The 15,394-nt window shown below is 47.0% G+C and overlaps 2 protein-coding genes across 6 annotated transcripts in view; one reads left to right on the forward strand and one right to left on the reverse strand.

Moving 5' to 3' along the window:
* Nucleotides 1–71: 71 nt before the first annotated feature.
* On the reverse strand, nt 72–12,902 carry GLS2 (glutaminase 2). Of its 5 annotated transcripts, none has more exons than XM_082636798.1 (18): nt 12,643–12,902; nt 8,088–8,187; nt 7,525–7,646; nt 6,777–6,906; nt 6,167–6,246; nt 5,919–6,082; nt 5,646–5,704; nt 4,322–4,354; nt 3,982–4,040; nt 3,405–3,471; nt 3,205–3,255; nt 2,806–2,982; nt 1,986–2,117; nt 1,780–1,872; nt 1,549–1,610; nt 731–807; nt 377–440; nt 72–230 (listed from the first exon to the last, which is right to left on the reverse strand). In XM_082636798.1, exons 1-18 carry the CDS (start codon nt 12,822–12,824, stop codon nt 74–76), a joined length of 1,809 nt encoding a protein of 602 aa, XP_082492924.1. In that variant the 5' UTR covers nt 12,825–12,902; the 3' UTR covers nt 72–73. The 5 variants fall into 5 exon arrangements, with proteins under 5 accessions (XP_082492924.1, XP_082492926.1, XP_082492925.1 ...); XM_082636800.1 differs by having other exon boundaries at nt 6,777–6,936; XM_082636799.1 differs by lacking the exon at nt 2,806–2,982.
* A 408-nt stretch (nt 12,903–13,310) lies between these two features.
* RBMS2 (RNA binding motif single stranded interacting protein 2) overlaps nt 13,311–15,394 on the forward strand; it is a 90,687-nt gene continuing 88,603 nt past the window's right edge. Inside the window, exon 1 of the mRNA XM_082636804.1 lies at nt 13,311–13,535. Coding sequence (XP_082492930.1) covers nt 13,509–13,535 — 27 coding nt within the window. The 5' untranslated portion in view covers nt 13,311–13,508. The remainder of the gene's footprint in view (nt 13,536–15,394) is intronic.

A 15,394-nucleotide genomic window follows, 5' to 3' on the forward strand; every position in this document is an offset into this window, starting at 1 on the left:
GATTGGTGGTTATATGTTAAGTGTGTGGCCAGTTCGTGCTTTTTCTTGTGCAGGGACTGTGCATGCCCCATGCTCACACCATGCTCTCTAAGTTCTCTTTGGACAGGGCCTCAGCTGCTGCTTCAGCCTGAGTCTCAGATGGTGAGTATGAGTCCTGGTAATCTTGGAGCAGTTTAACCACCTCCAGGTGGTTGAACTGCACAGCATCATCCAGGGGGATGTTGCCCCACCTGAGAGGAGGGACAAAGACCATGATCAGGCAAAGAAGACACCAAGAGTGCCCTGGTTATATACGTAACTGTGGTGGCTGGAGGGCTGTGGTGGAGAAGCTGCTGTTCGCCTCCCTTCCCCCCACTTTCAGCTTAATCCTACTCACCTGTCCTTGACAAAAGGATTCACTTTGCAAGCCTCAATCAGGAATTTAACAACTTCAGTGTGGCCTAGGAATATGGGCAGAAGGAAAATGAGAGGGTATAGATCCTGACCCTTTTGGTGTTAACATTAGTACAGACCCTTGGCAGCTGGAGTCTGAACTAAAAGGGGAGGGGGGAAAGGCCTCTTCCCATTTTTGCTCCCTGCAGCACCCAGTTAAGAGCCTGCAAACTGAAGCGCATCTGGACAAAACTAGTTGCTGCCCTTGTAACCTTGAGGGCACATACAATGGGGGGTACTCTTAGTAGAAAAGAAAGGTCTTAGGATCTGCTTCCTCTCTTATTTAACCTTCAGATACCTTCAGCTGCAGCAACATGCAGGGCTGTGCGGGAGTCATAGTCTTTCTGTTCCATGTCCATGGCTGACAAGGCAAACCTAAGAGGAGTGGAAAGTAGCTGGAGTTACCCAGATCAGCCTAGAATCACTGGTATCCTTTCTGAAGTGGGGTCAGACTGGATGAGTTCCAGAAAAAGCAAAACAGAGCTTATGCCAAGATGTGTAGACCGTGTACAGTCTGTGTTCTCTATCCAGATGAGACTGTTACTCCTACGTCAGAGAGATGGGAGTGTGATGGTTCCAGAAACATCACTGCCTACCTGTAGTAGGTGCCCAGTACATATTTGTTGATGTTGGTAATCCATTTGAGGCAGGGTCCTTACCAGCCTCCTAGGACTCTGCTTTTAACACCCAGGTTAATCATAACAGTGGCTACCATTAAGTTCTTTTTTTTTTTTTTTTTTGTGGTACGCGGGCCTCTCACTGCTGTGGCCTCTCCCGCTGCGGAGCACAGGCTCCGGACGCGCAGGCTCAGCGGCCATGGCTCACGGGCCCAGCCGCTCCGCGGCATGTGGGATCCTCCCACACCGGGGCACGAACCCGTGTCCCCTGCATCGGCAGGCGGACTCTCAACCTCTGTGCCACCAGGGAAGCCCTACCATTAAGTTCTTATCACATGGCAGTCACTGTACTTTTTAAAAAAAACTCATTTAAATGTAGTCTCTGACCATTCAGTCTGACTCTAAGGCTGAAGCACTTAACTATATTGCTATGTCGATGGCTAATGAGATCTCTGACCAGGAGTATTTCATTGTGTTTATTTGGTCAGAGTAGAAGTACCTTCGAAGAGCTGAGACATCTCCACTATAGGCAGCAAATAACAGGTTCACCACAGTCTTGTTCTGGAAAACAAATCATACCCACCTGAGATTAACTGTGACTTTGAACCCACCCATGCCCAGCTCTACCCTGTCACCCTCCCCCATGGATGCTTAGCCAAGGGTTTTACTGAAGTGTTACGGAATGTTCTCTTCTGAAATAGTCTTACAAGCCACCTGGGGTTTTCCTTACCCGGACTTCTCCTCCTTCACGCCGTGGGTCTAATTTCCGAGCGCAGTGCCTCAGATCGTCATAGTTGTGGAAATTGAAGAGAGATACCAACTTCTAGAATTGTAAGGCAAAAAGATTGTTTACTTCCTCCCTGCACTTAGTAGGAGCTCAAAATTGCTTTATTTTCTCATTCAAAAATATTAAGTATTATATGCAAAGTGACTTACTTGGCAGAAGCTGACACCCCTGTAGCTGTTCCCCAGCTTGTCCAGGGGAGGTGACAGACACATCATTCCCATGATATTGGGTACCACCAGGAGGATGGCTCCTGACACAGCTGACTTGGCCGGCAGGCCCACCTTGGGGACAAAGTTGGAACTGTGGATGAGCAAGAGGTGCCCCAAGTCTGTGTTAACAAGTCTATCCCAAATGACTTCATGGGCAAGGCCACACCCATCTCAACCTTTTGGCTTGTTAGTTAGCTTTTCTTACTCCTGTCCTCCCCTGCCCCCTCTTAAATTTATGGCTTCAGTAAGGAAATATTTACTGAGTATCTACTCTGTGCCTGATGATGTGCTAGGACTAGGACAAGGTCTCTCAGTTAACTTACATTTTGGTGGTAGGACAGAGACAATAAATAGGTAAACAAATAGACAAAAATAATCACAACTTATGATAACACGTTAGAAAAAAAAAGGAGGGTGCTGTGATAGAGAATGATGTGGGAGGGAGAGCCCAGTGGAGAGAGGGTGGTCAGAAAAGCCTCTCTGGAAGTGACCTCCTGTATGAGACCTGGAAGAGAATCACCAGCCATGTGAGGGGCGGCAGAGGAGTGGTTCTAAAGTTGCACTGTCGTGTGTTTACGTGTTTGAGGGGCTTACTGTGTTTGACAAACTCCCCTAAGGTTTCTTGGCCTAATTGCCCGGCTGGAAGTTAGTGAGTGAGAGGCAGGAACAGGTGTCCACCTCTCCACCTTCAGAGACTCGGTGTCCCCTTTTCTTGGCTCTGGGCTCATGGCAAATGGATGGCAGGGCCAGAATCACTCACATGGAAAGCAAACTGGCCCGAGAGGTCATACATGCCGCAGGAGTGCATGAGGCTGAGGGTGTTGCGCACTGCTTCAGCGCTCAGCACGCTCTCGCCTGTGATGGGGCAGATCCCGCCATTGGCCAGGGTGGCTGCCATGACACTGCCTGATTCACAGGTCACCTCCACGGAGCACAGCTGCGGAGACGAGGCAGAGGTGAGGGTCCAGTGTGGACCTGAATGCTGTGCTCTGAGGTGTAGAGCAATGTTCTTGACATCCTGATCCTTCAGTAAGTTCCCCCTGGTGTTTCTGAAGGATGCCAGAACCACTGGAGATGAGTATCCCTCTTGTGGGTCAGAGCAAGGAAGGCAGTGTGTCCCATTCCCTTGGCGCTGGGCTGAATGGTGGCATCTGCTTACCTGGAAGTAGAGATCCAGGGCAGCCATCATGTCCACCCCTTTAGGAAAGCACTGCAAGGAAGAAGAGGGGAGAGCATTTCTCTCAGGCCATCAGCAGTCCCTGTCACACTGCCAGTACCTCAGCCAAAGTCTCCAGCCCCCATTGCCCTTCCACCAGCCGCAGAATACCCAGGGACTTTGTATCGGCCTCTCCCAGTTACCTTCTTTTCCTTTAGATAATAGCCGATGGCATAATTCCGATCCCCTGTTTCCTTCTCTGACTGGAATCTGAAGGAAACACCCAATTTAGTACTTGACATTTGAGGGATGGGTGTGAGAAGGGGGAAAAAATACCTTCCCGGAGGGAGACAGAACTAGATCACACATGTCAAACTAAAGCAGCCCCTTTATTAATTCTCATAGTTATACTGGAGAAAACTTCTGAACCTGAGAAAGCACTAGGTCCAGCTGTATTGCAAAGTGTGAAAAACAAAACCAAACCCAAAATGGTCTAGTCATCTAGTCTAGGAAAATGAGGTTTTTGGCTTTGAGAGGCTTGGCAAGAAAGGGCCCAGGTGCAAACTCTCACACTGTCTTTCTCCTTAAGTACCAAATAGAAATGGAACAAATCCTTTTACAAAGCAAACAAATGTCGATGAAGGGGCTCAGAGGAAGCTGAAAGGCCAAGGCTCCCCTGGGATTTCTTCTTCCTAAGATCCTCTCTATCCTCCTCCATTCCCTGCCCCCCACATACGTATACACACACACATTCAGCCAATCCTGTGAACAGGGCCTTACGTGGCATTGCTGAAACCCATGTATTCATTCCCAGCCATTTTATTCAGATACTGCAAGACCTGGAAGAGAAAAAGGGGCATGGGAGGCACCCCATGCATAAGGACCCCTAGTAAACATATAGGCTGATTAACCCTTCTGCACTCCTCAGTCCTTATCCCAGCAGGGACTTCAGGAGGCTTTCTTCCCTCACACCAGCAGATTCCTACACCTCTGGAAATAAGGCTTCTAGTATGGGCTGGTGCACCATCAAAGTGGGGTTAGAGCCAGGCACTGGGGCAGCTGGAATGGACAACGTGCCATGGAGAAAAGCAGCCAGGGGCTGAGCAGGGAGGGAACTTACAAAATCAAACTTCTCTGCTTTGTTACAGTCCATCTGCAAGGAGACAAAAAGAGATATCAGTATTCTAAGCTTAGGAGGATGACAGGGAGGGTCAGAAGGATGTAGTGGAGATAAAGTGTTAGATTGGTTTTGCTACTGGGCGTGTGTTGCATTTTACAATTTTTTTTTTTTAACAACTGAGACTTTTTTATATCCATGCATACCTAGTGATCTTAAAAACCAAATCATTTAGATTTTATTATTAGGTAATGAGTGTAGATAAGCTCACCCCAGTTATGAGTCTCACCCATCCCTGAGTCTCACTCTCATTTCCATTCTCAGTGCCAACCCTCATCCCTGACTCCCACTTTCATTTTCCTGATTCCAATCCTGTTCCCAAGCCCCACCCCTATTCCTGGTCCCCATCCTCATTCCTTACACCCCAGGCTGGAGGCTTCCTCTATCCTACCCCTGACTCCCATGGCCATTTCCAAGACTGGAGTGAGTGATGGGAATGGGAGGACGGTGTGTGTTGCATACATTATAATATTCAATTATATCAATTATATTGATAACTGAAATAAAGCTAAAGATTTTAGCTGAGAGTCAAGTCAGTAGGGCCTGTTTAGATGGGAACGGGATGAGGCAGGTCCCAGATACAGGGCTGTAGATAGAGCTATCCTGGAGCAAGCAAGGGGAGAGCCTGAGCCTGGTCCATCCCCCACCCCCCCAATTGCTTCCGGTATTCATCAGCTATAGTGTCAACACCACAGGGACTCTGACACTTGGGTCCCTGGGGGGAGGGTTCCTAACACCACCTTCCCCAGGAAGGGCTGTGATTGGCTCTGGATTGTTGCTGCCCACACTGCTCTCAGGTTCTTGCTCAAGCCCTGGGAGACCTACAGCTGACAGGCTGGCCAGACACCCTTGCTCAAGGCCAACTCACAGCTCCAGGTGACGTGAATAGCCGCCCTGTTCTGGCCATTCACCCTTCTTTCCATGTGTCCCTCACCCAGAAGTGGCCAATCAGTACCTAACAGAGCTGTCCTCCCCCTGTGTGTGGCATTTGGTCCTTGGTGCTAGGCTGGGGTCAGGACCTGCTCACTTCCCTCAGAGCCAGGAAGCTCTGGGCTCCAGACTCATGGGTAGGAGCTGGGATACAGTTCCTTTTACTAACATCCTCAGCATAATTTGTGAGTCCCTGCTGTGTCTTCACTGCCTCCTGGGCACCCTCAAAGGAATCAAGTCCCCACCAATCTCCCTGGAGAGACAGGCAGATACGAGGGATATAGGAACAAGGGGGTTTAGAGAACAGTACCTTCCAGAAGGCTAGGGTGGCACTGACCTTGATCAGGGAGCTCACAACAATGGCACCAGCATTGACCATGGGGTTATGGGGGATTCCTGGGGAAATACAAACCACCCAGAGTCTTACCAGCCACTGAGCAAAACCTTTACCGCCTGCCCACTCTGTAGGGTAAATGGGAAAGATCTCTTTGCTGGGGAGGATGGAGTGACAGAGCTGATCAGGAAGGGCAGAGAAACACACACCCTTGGGAGGAGGGTAGGGTAAGAAGGGGGCATCTATGAGTCTGGTCTGAGCCCAGGGAGTGCTCACCTTCCTCATTGAGGGAGAGCTTGTTGTAGCGCAGGCCGCTGGGCTCCTTGCCCACGAACTTGTGCACGTAGTCAGTGCCTAGGGTGCTTATGGAGATGGCATAGGTGAGGGGCTTCACACAGGACTGCAGGCAGAAGGGGATCTTTGTGTGGCCCACGGAGTGCCTGGAGGCAAGCAGGTGCCATGAAAGGGGTCGGACTATGCTCTGCCCGTGTGCCCTGCCTCCCCTTCCTCACCCAGCATCTCACCGCTGACCATCCACAGTGCACAGAGAAACGCCCCACAGATCTGGATTTGACTTGGCCAGCTGAGGGATGTAGGCCGCCACCTGGGTATGATTGGGTAGAGAAAAGAGAGACAGGATGAAGACATGGATGTGGAGAGGGGAAACAGAGCTGAGGTTCAGGTCAGGAGAATCTTTTAGACAAAAGCTAAAATTCTGTCTTCTGCAAGACAACAGGGTTCCCTCCTGCCTGTTGTTCCTAGAGACACCCAAGCCTTAAGTCCTAGAAGGCCTTATATTTCTGCAGCCCCACTCCTATAGAGATGGCAGTAAAGCCCATGGAAGGTACAAAGAGAATTCTGGGGCCAGCTTCCCTTTTTTGCGCTTAGGCTTAATTACTCTGTAGGTCTCGTTCAAAGTTCTATTGAATCCTTGTCAGCTGTCTCCATAAAAACTTCAGATTCCCTCACCTGCTCTAGAAATCACAGGTAAAATACATAAAGCCCTTGTCCCCATTTTTAGAGGTTCTGCTTCTCATCACTCATCCACTGGATTTCCAGCCTCAGGAAATCTCTGAGAAGCAAGGTATATCTGGTCCAGGGCCCTTGCCCATCCCTCAGTCCCCTGGCCCTCACTTTGCCTCCAGTGAGCTCTTTGGCATCCTCAAAGATGCGGTCCACATGGCTCGTGAACTCCTCAAAATCAGGAATGACGAACTTCTTTCGGAATGCCTGGGTCAGGAGCACGATGTTCCTGCTCACACACCTGGATTCCAGACACGATTGGGTTAGGGGGCTGGAGAGATGCAGCTGTGACTCACTCTGGAGCCATGGAAGTTGGGAACAAAGAAAGTGTGAGTGGTCATCGGATTTGGGACCAACAGCTGTGTAACCTTTGGCATATCACTTGATCTTTCTGGGTCTTAAGTTTCTATGCCTCTAAAATGAGGGGTTGTAATGATATGGAAAGATATTCCAAGACACAGTGTCTTGGGATAGGAGAAAAAATAAATACCTGAATAATATGTATGGTAGGTCATCTTTATATTTTAAATCTTAAATTATACAAGTATGTTTACATATATTCTTATATATATATGTAAATGCTTAGGACATTATCTAGAAGATATCTACTAATCTGTTAACAACGTTTACTTCTGGGAAAAGGGACAGGGATAGGGGAGAGAGGGAAAGGAGAACATGTATTTCTCTGTTGCTTGAACTTTTATAATAAGTATAGGCATATATATGTGTTACTTGTGTAATAAATAAGTAATAAAGTTGAGGGGTTGAATTATCCAATCCCCAGTATCCCTTCCTGCTGTCAAAAGCTGTGTCCAAAGAACTGCTTTGAGAGCAGTGCCCTTGTTTCCGGGGCCCTCACTTTCGGAAGAGATCTCGGTCCAAGAGGCCACCACTGCTGGTCTCTCGAACCATGCGGCGCATCTGGCTCATGCAATCCCGGAGCCGGGGATCTGACGTCTGCAGTCCAGTGGCCTTCAGTGCCTTCAGGGGAAAGAAGCCTGGTAAGGTCAGCTACAAGGACAATAATCCAATCCTAATCATTTTTCCCGATGGATAACAATTAACTCAACCCTAACTACTACAACAGGTGGAAGAAATGGGTTTGCAGACCAAGAAAGGATGGAATATAACAGTTTTGAAGGCTAATAGGGGTTTCCTGCCCTTTTTCATCAAGGCAGCTGGTTTCTGAACCCCTTGGGTCAAAGTCCCAAACCAAAAAGATAGGCTGAGTCAAAGGGTTGAATCATCCCACCTGGGGCAGGGATGGGATTGCCTCATCAGCCTAGGCATCTGCTATCATCAGCTATTCTTCATCCTCATGAAGCAACCCATTAGCTGCCCTGTTACTTGTCCTACCTTTCTTTCCCCAGTTTCCAGAGATCCTAAGGGATCAGTGTTCTGAGCAGGTAGAGAGGAACTTACAGTAGTGAACTTGTGGATAGGGATTCGTTCCTGTCCCTCAGCAATAGTGTAGAAGAGCAGGTCACCCAGACGGGACAGCATGCCACTCTCTGACGAATCACTGTTTGGGGGCAGAGAGAGACAGGGGAGGAGGACAGGAACCTGAGAACTCCCTGCTCCTCCTCCTAGAACAAGGGCTTATCAGCAGGTAGGTGTCCTCAGTCTACACCTTCTCCCTGAAACCATCTGATCTATCCCTATAATTCCAACCTTCACATCGGTCCTGAGAAGTCTTAAATTCTATTCTCTAACTTTCTTTTGTTCCTAAACTTCAGACATTTATTTCTAGTTGCCTTCTAAATACTTCCATTTCTAGATGTCCCATAGGCACTGCAGACTCAACATGTCCAAGCCTGAGATCATCTTGCCTCCCTCCCTCTGCTCCTCCTCTTGTGATTCCCATTTGGATTAATAGCATTACCACTTACCCGGGGGGACCAAGCCGGAAATGTGGAATCATTTGGATAATTCCCATACCTTACGTTCATAACCAATATTGGATGAATCTACCTCCATAATGTCTCTCAAATCCACCCTCTTTTCTTCTCTTCCCCTGTGCTAGCATGGTGCTGTAGAAAGAACCAGAGTTTGCCTTTAATAGCTGTGATCTTAATATGGATAGTAAGTCAGGTTATTTAATAAAGCTGAACCTGTTTCCTCATCCCTAAAATGAGGGTTTAACATCTGCTTCACATGGGTGATGTGAGGTTTAATTTAAATGCCATTCCATGAAAAACCATCTTTCACAAAGTAGATGCTCAGTAGCTCCTTGTTGTCTGTTACCCACCTGCTCCTACACTCTCTTGACTTGCAACCCATCTTCCACAATGTGCCAGTTATCTTTCTAAAACTCAAATATCATTTCTCTACTCAAAAACCTTTGATAGCTCCCCAGTGCCTACAAAATAAGTTCTTATTTCTTGGTATGGCATTCAAGGCTCTTTAAAACCTGTCAACATTCCTTTCCTATTCTCCACCATGCCCCCATACTCCAGTTATGCCAGGTAATAAACAGGTGGCTCCCCAAATGGCCTAGGCACTGTCAGGCTTCCTGGCCCTTGTTGTTTACACTGAAACTTCTGCATGGAAAGACCTTTTCCTCCTTCACCTGCACAGTCCTGCTCATCCTTCAAGGTCCAGATCAAATGTTACTAACTCTGTAAAGCCTTCCCCAAACTTCTTGATTTTGCTTATGCTGCTGGTATGACACAACATACCATCTTATTGACAGAAGACAATCTCCCTTGCTCCACTGTTATGTCTTCGTGTTTTATACATCTTTGTTTTCCTAGAATTGAGCAAAGTCCCTAGCACACTATGGATCTTCAATAAAGAATCACCAAGTTACATTTCTAGGAATATCCCTGTTCCCTAAAGTATCTCTCTCACTGGATTATAGCACCTAAAAATACAGGTACTAAAGATTTTTTTGATCTTCAAGATTTCTCCTATTAATTTGTTAACAGATTTAGAGGAATTATTTTATCAGCTCATTCCAAATATGACAACTATTTGAGATTAGACCCTTCAAAACCCTTAGATCCAACAATTTGACTTCCAGGTATTTACCATATAAGTGTATTCACGTACCTACAAGGTAACATATTCACAGTCATTCATTGCATTGTTAGTAATAGTAACACTGGAAACAACCTAAATGTGCATCAACGGGAACTGGTTAGGTAAATCAGGGTATATTCATATGATGGAATATTATGCAATGTAGAAAAAAGAAATGAGGGTGTGCTTTAAGTATTGATATGGAATGATCTTTAAGATGTAATATTAACTAAAAGAAGCAAGCTGTAGAACAGCGTTTATAGTATGGTACTATTTATGCTTAAAAGGGAACATATATATGTATGCTTTTTCAGGCACAAAATATTTCTGGAAGGATATATAAGAAACTGGTAAGACTGATTTAGCTCCCTCTAGGGAGATGAAGCAGGTGCTGGGCAAAAGAAGCAAGAGGGATACTTCCCACTATATATCTTTTTATATATTTTGAATTTTGAATCATACAAATATGTACATTTTACCTAATGGATACGATATATTGATATATGATTATGAATATATTATCTATTGAAACAATGCATTTAAAAATAAAAAGCCTCTCAAGGAACTTGGCATAGACTAGGCATGTGTGTGTTTTGGGCCAGGAGGAATACCAGGAGAGGGGGGAGTTCTTCTGTTTCTGAAGAAATCCAGTTGTTATAATGAGGCTGGTGCCTATAGGGAGGAAAGGATCCATGTGGTGGCAGAGGAAGGGAGGAAAAAGCTATCTGAGGAATAACTCAAGAAGGAAAGTATGCAGGAATATTTTGAGGCCAGGTCTCCTTGCCTGGAAAATGAAGGAAGACAGGAAACAATGCCACACGGCTGAATGTATCACAAGCATTTAAAAAAAAATTGCATACCCTTTGATCAAGATATGGATTGATCTGCAATATAATGTTGGGGGTGGGGTAAGGTGCAGAATAATATGTATAGTATGATACCATTTGTAAAAAGCAGGAATAATATCAACATATATTTGCTGATATATGCATAAAATATCTCTAGAAGGTTATACAAAATATCAGTGACATGTCTCTGGGGAGCAAAATTTCCTAGGAATTTAAGAAATAATTGAACAAGTGCATAAGAATATGTAGTAACCAAATTGAAGATTGGTTAAATAAACTGTGATACCTCATACAATGGAATCTTAAAATGGCAAAATGGCAGCCATTAAAATGACATCATGCATGCCCACATTAAATCATATTAACAGCTGTTCATAAGTGGGAAATATAGGCTACCAAAGAATAGGAATACTATGATCCTATTTTTGTTCAATTTTATATATACATATAGAGTATATATATGGGTTTAAATCATGGATATATATTAAATATGGATATATGGTTCCCTCTAATATTGGGATCTTGATTTTCTTCTTGATACTCTATTTACCTGGTTTTTCTTTAATAATTAGAAATAAAGTTAAATATTAAAGAAACAAAACAGTAACCTAAATAACAGGGCATTTTCTCTTTGCTGCCCTCCTTATCCACCAAGAACACTTCCCCTCATGGTGTCACACTCCCAGAACCCATCCCCCTCTATGCCCTCAACTCCTGCCCAAAGGAGCATTGGTCCAAGGCCTTTACCAAGAAGTCCCTGGGAGCACAGGCAGCAATAGGCAGGAGGATTAAGGTTCCTAAAAACAATTCCAATTGTAAATCAACTATATGCCAATTAAAACAACAGCAACAACAAAACAAACCACTTCCATCACCTGACACCACAGGGTAAGGAAGGGTGTGTGTGGAGGAACCAGGGATGCTTCTTGCTCCCCATCCCACAGAAGGTGTGAGGGTGAGGGAGGTTAAGCCTTTTCTCTAACCCACCACCATTTCTCCCAAGGTGATTATTTGGGAAAAATCAGGATGGAGAGTAGACCAGGAGAGAGAGGGTTTATTCTTTAAAGTTTAAACATTTTGTGTCTCCTTGAGAAGAGGCTGATGGAAAAGTACAGCATAATAACAATTCTCATTAATAATAAATAGATAATACCTTATTGGATGTTACCTGTCCAGGACAGGGACTCCAGTGGTAGTGAGGTAGAGGACAGAGTAGTCTGTCTGGCTACTTTAATTATGGTGTGCATGTCTTTCTGAATGTCATCAGTAGATATCAATGACAAGGGAGATGGTCCATTTCCTGTTCCTGCTATAAAAAAGCAGGGGCTACTTGGATAGTGTCTATGTTGGCTTCTGGGGAGGACAAAATTTCCTGCTCAGCTCCGTCTCTGCGTCTCGAAGAAGCTCAGCCACCAAGTGTTCCAGGGTGGTGGGGGAGAGAGGTGCAGCCTCTCGGGCAGAGTAAGAACCCAAGGGAAGAGAACCCCTTAAATCAGGGAGCCGCCTGAGCAGCACATAAAACGGCTCTGACTGGCTCTGGTTTGGGAGATCTGCGTCTTATGATTCTCCCCCCCATTATAAAGATTTTCCTCCTTCAAAAACCAATCGGAGAACCACCCTTATTCTACAGATTAGGGAGCCCTGATAACGCACACGCCCAACACATACGCAAGTATCTGCGCACTGAAACACAGATAGACCACACACAGACCCAAGAACACTGGGACTCGAGGCAGGCTGTTCTATACCCACGCATTCCCTAATATACACACGAGGACAGGGGAGAGAAGGAGGAGGATGCGCGGTGCGCACACGGCCCTGCACTCAGACACGCGCACCAAGCAACACTCCGCACCCACCTGCGTTCCCAATTAAGTACGCACCTTGGACAGGCACCATCCCGAGGACCGACCTGCCCAAACGCCTTGCCGGGCGGACGGCACGTTACCGCCCGAGCGCGGCGGACCCAAAGCCCCAAATCTAAAGGAAAAGGCATCGCAGGCAGAGGAGAAGGGAGATACGATGCGTTCCTTGGGGAAGGGGACTCGGAAGCTAGTGGGAACGACAGTGAGAGTGCCTGTCCTCTGCCCCTGTCCCGCGAGCCTTACTGATCCTGGTGCTGCGGCTGGTGGCTGTGTGGCGTCTCCCTGCCCTGCGCCGTGGCCTCACTGAGGTGGTGCCGTACGCCCCCGCCAAGGAGGGGGCTCCGGCTCAGGTGACCCCAGCCTCCCCGCCGGCAGTAACTGCCGGCCCCGCTCAGCGCATTCTGCAGAGCCTTGATGGAGCGCATCCCTCCAGCGCGCTGCCCGCTCGGCCAGAGCTCCCAGGGGTTCTGAGCGGTGGTTGGAGGGAGGGGCGGAGGAAACACGGACCAGGTGGGGCGAGCTAAGCAACGGAGTGCTGGACCTGAGGGGTGGAGAGGAGAGGCCCGGTGGGTGGGGTTGGAGCAGGAGGAGGGGTCGGTCCCTACAAGGCTCGGTACACTGCCAGGTGCACCCAATCCCCGCCTAGACAAGGCATCGGTGTGGAGTGCACGCGATAGGGACCACAGAGCGCAGGGTGTCTAGTGGCTGGTGAGAAGTGGGCGGTGCCTGAGAGTTGGGATGGACAATGCCCAAGTCCAATCATTGATAAAGTAAAAAACTTGGGGGCGGAGACAAGACGAGGTTACCCAATGAAAGCAAGGCGGTGGGCCGTCCACAAAATCCGGCAGATTCCTCCGCGTTCCGGTCCGCTGCGGCCCGCCGTGGGTGCAAGCGCTGAGGGCGGGAAAGCTGAGGTGGGGCAGTTGTGAAGGCGGAGGACTCGGCGGCGTCAGAACGATGGAATTCTCGGAGAGAGGGGAAAGCGGTATCTCTCTACACTCGGATAAGAGTGAGCCCTGCTCAAGAGGCCTCTTAGTGACCTCCGATATTCGAAGGCCAAAACCAGCCTTCAGTACCCGGTCTCGTAGCGCGGCGTGGAGGCCCAACGAATGCCTCGTTTACAGCACGCGGTGTTGGTGAGTGAGGAGTCATATGGCAGGAAATTACCCCGACCAGAAACAGCGCCCAGGCACTTCAGTGAGATCATGAGGCGGGGGAAAGGTCATCCTGGACTGCTAGGGTGCCTGGGTTCTCGTTTTACCGCTGACAATTATTTGGTGTCTGTTTAAGACTTAGGTGTCCTTGAGCTTCCCTGGTGGTGCAGTGGTTGAGAGTCCGCTTGCCGATGCAGGGGACGTGGGTTCGTGCCCCGGTCCGGGAAGATCCCACATGCCGCGGAGCGGCTGGGCCCGTGAGCCATGGCCGCCGAGCCTGCGCGTCCAGAGCCTGTGCTCCGCAACGAGAGAGGCCACAACAGTGAGAGGCCCACGTACCGCAAAAAAAAAAAAAAGACTTAGGTGTCCTTAACTCTGAGCCCTTAAACATTTTATAAGCCATTAGGTGCCCCCTACATTTTAGCTAATTTAATTGCTTGCCTCTGTATTCCTCACAGGCAGAAAAGATGTACAAAATGAATTTTGAAAACTAAGCACATTTGGGAATTTTATCATTTGCAACTAGGAGAACATTCACCTATATCTTCACAGCATCTGTATTTAGTAGGAGCTCATGGAAAAAAAAGCTGTTATGGTTTGTCAACCACTTTATATAGTCTGTCTCTCCCTCTTACCAGAGACCTAAACAATAGTTATTACTAGTCCCATTTTGAAGATGAGGAAACTAAGACTCAGAAATTAAGACTTTTTCTTTTTTTAATATTTATTTATTTATTGGATGCATCAGGTCTTAGTTGCAGCATGTGGGATCTTTTGCTGCAGTGCGCGGGCTTCTCTCAAGTTGTGGCGCAGGGGCTCAGTTGTACCCCGACATGTGGGATCTTAGTTTCGCCACCGGGGATCCAACCAGCGTTCTCTGCACTGCAAGATGGATTCTTAACCAGTGGACGACCGGGGAAGTCCCAAGACTTTTTTAAATAAGATAACCCATCTTATAAGTACCAGCGTCAGGAATCAGACCCAAGTCTCTGACTACAAGGCTCTCTCATCCCAAATTAACCACTGAATTATTCCAGTTGTTCCTAAAGGAAGCATTTACGTCGAAGCAGTATAATGCGGTACTGAGAATTGGCTAGAGGCTGGCTGTATCACAAAATGTCACTTGCTTTTCTTTTTGTTTTTGGATTAAAATGAGCATCAAGGGTAACTGTGGGAAAAGAAATATCAAAACGATACTCTGGTGTGTTCTGTGGAAAGGCAGTTCTCCTTTGGCTTGGTTAAGGTCAGAGGGTTTATTTGAAACCAAGTAGAGTGACCTTCCTTTTGTTTTTGTTTGTTTGTTTTTCCCTTCTGTAGTTATTCCTTATCTGCCCTATCCATTCTCCTATAGGTAGGACTCTAATTCAGGGACTCCAGCTTACCCTGGCTGCCGTATTAATGGCTTTGCCCATTACTTCTTTAAGAAAGTTCTGGGTCTTAATACTTAGTATAAATGCGAGCCAGCATTAATTTTTCCAAATGTAGTAGGCCAATCTTATCCTTGTTTCATAGGAATGTTATATCTCTGAAGTTCTGTGAGCTGTCACGAGAAAGATAACATGTGTTAGGGAATTTCTAAACATTACCCAGAAGGTGTTTGCTTCCTTTTATTTCCTACCCCTGCTTTCTTGAATTAGCTTTAATTATAATCAGTAACAAGTTCCTCACTCTTTTTCTTCCCAGTTCTCTCTGATAGTAGGAACTGGTTGAGCGGTGAAGAAAGGCTGCCTGTAGAAGGGGAGTTTCTTTGCATAGAGATCTAGCACTTTGACCTTTGGACTGATTCTTCTTCCACTATAACATTGCTACTTTTGCATGAGGATGGAGAGTGAACCGGTGAC

This window comes from Mesoplodon mirus (assembly GCF_964341445.2).
Source record: "Mesoplodon mirus genome assembly, chromosome: 11".
In the NCBI taxonomy this organism is placed as follows: Eukaryota; Metazoa; Chordata; class Mammalia; order Artiodactyla; family Ziphiidae; genus Mesoplodon; species Mesoplodon mirus.

Bases quoted from the DNA above. Each gene is read 5' to 3' on its own strand.
- GLS2 (XM_082636796.1), bottom strand. From the start codon at position 12,824: ATGCGCTCCATCAAGGCTCTGCAGAATGCGCTGAGCGGGGCCGGCAGT. The intron at 1,611-1,779 runs GTAAGGAAAACC...TTTGTTTTCCAG, and splicing joins GTGAAGGAGGAGAAGTCCGG to AACAAGACTGTGGTGAACCT. The intron at 231-376 runs GTGAGTAGGATT...CCCTCCTCTCAG, and splicing joins AATCCTTTTGTCAAGGACAG to GTGGGGCAACATCCCCCTGG.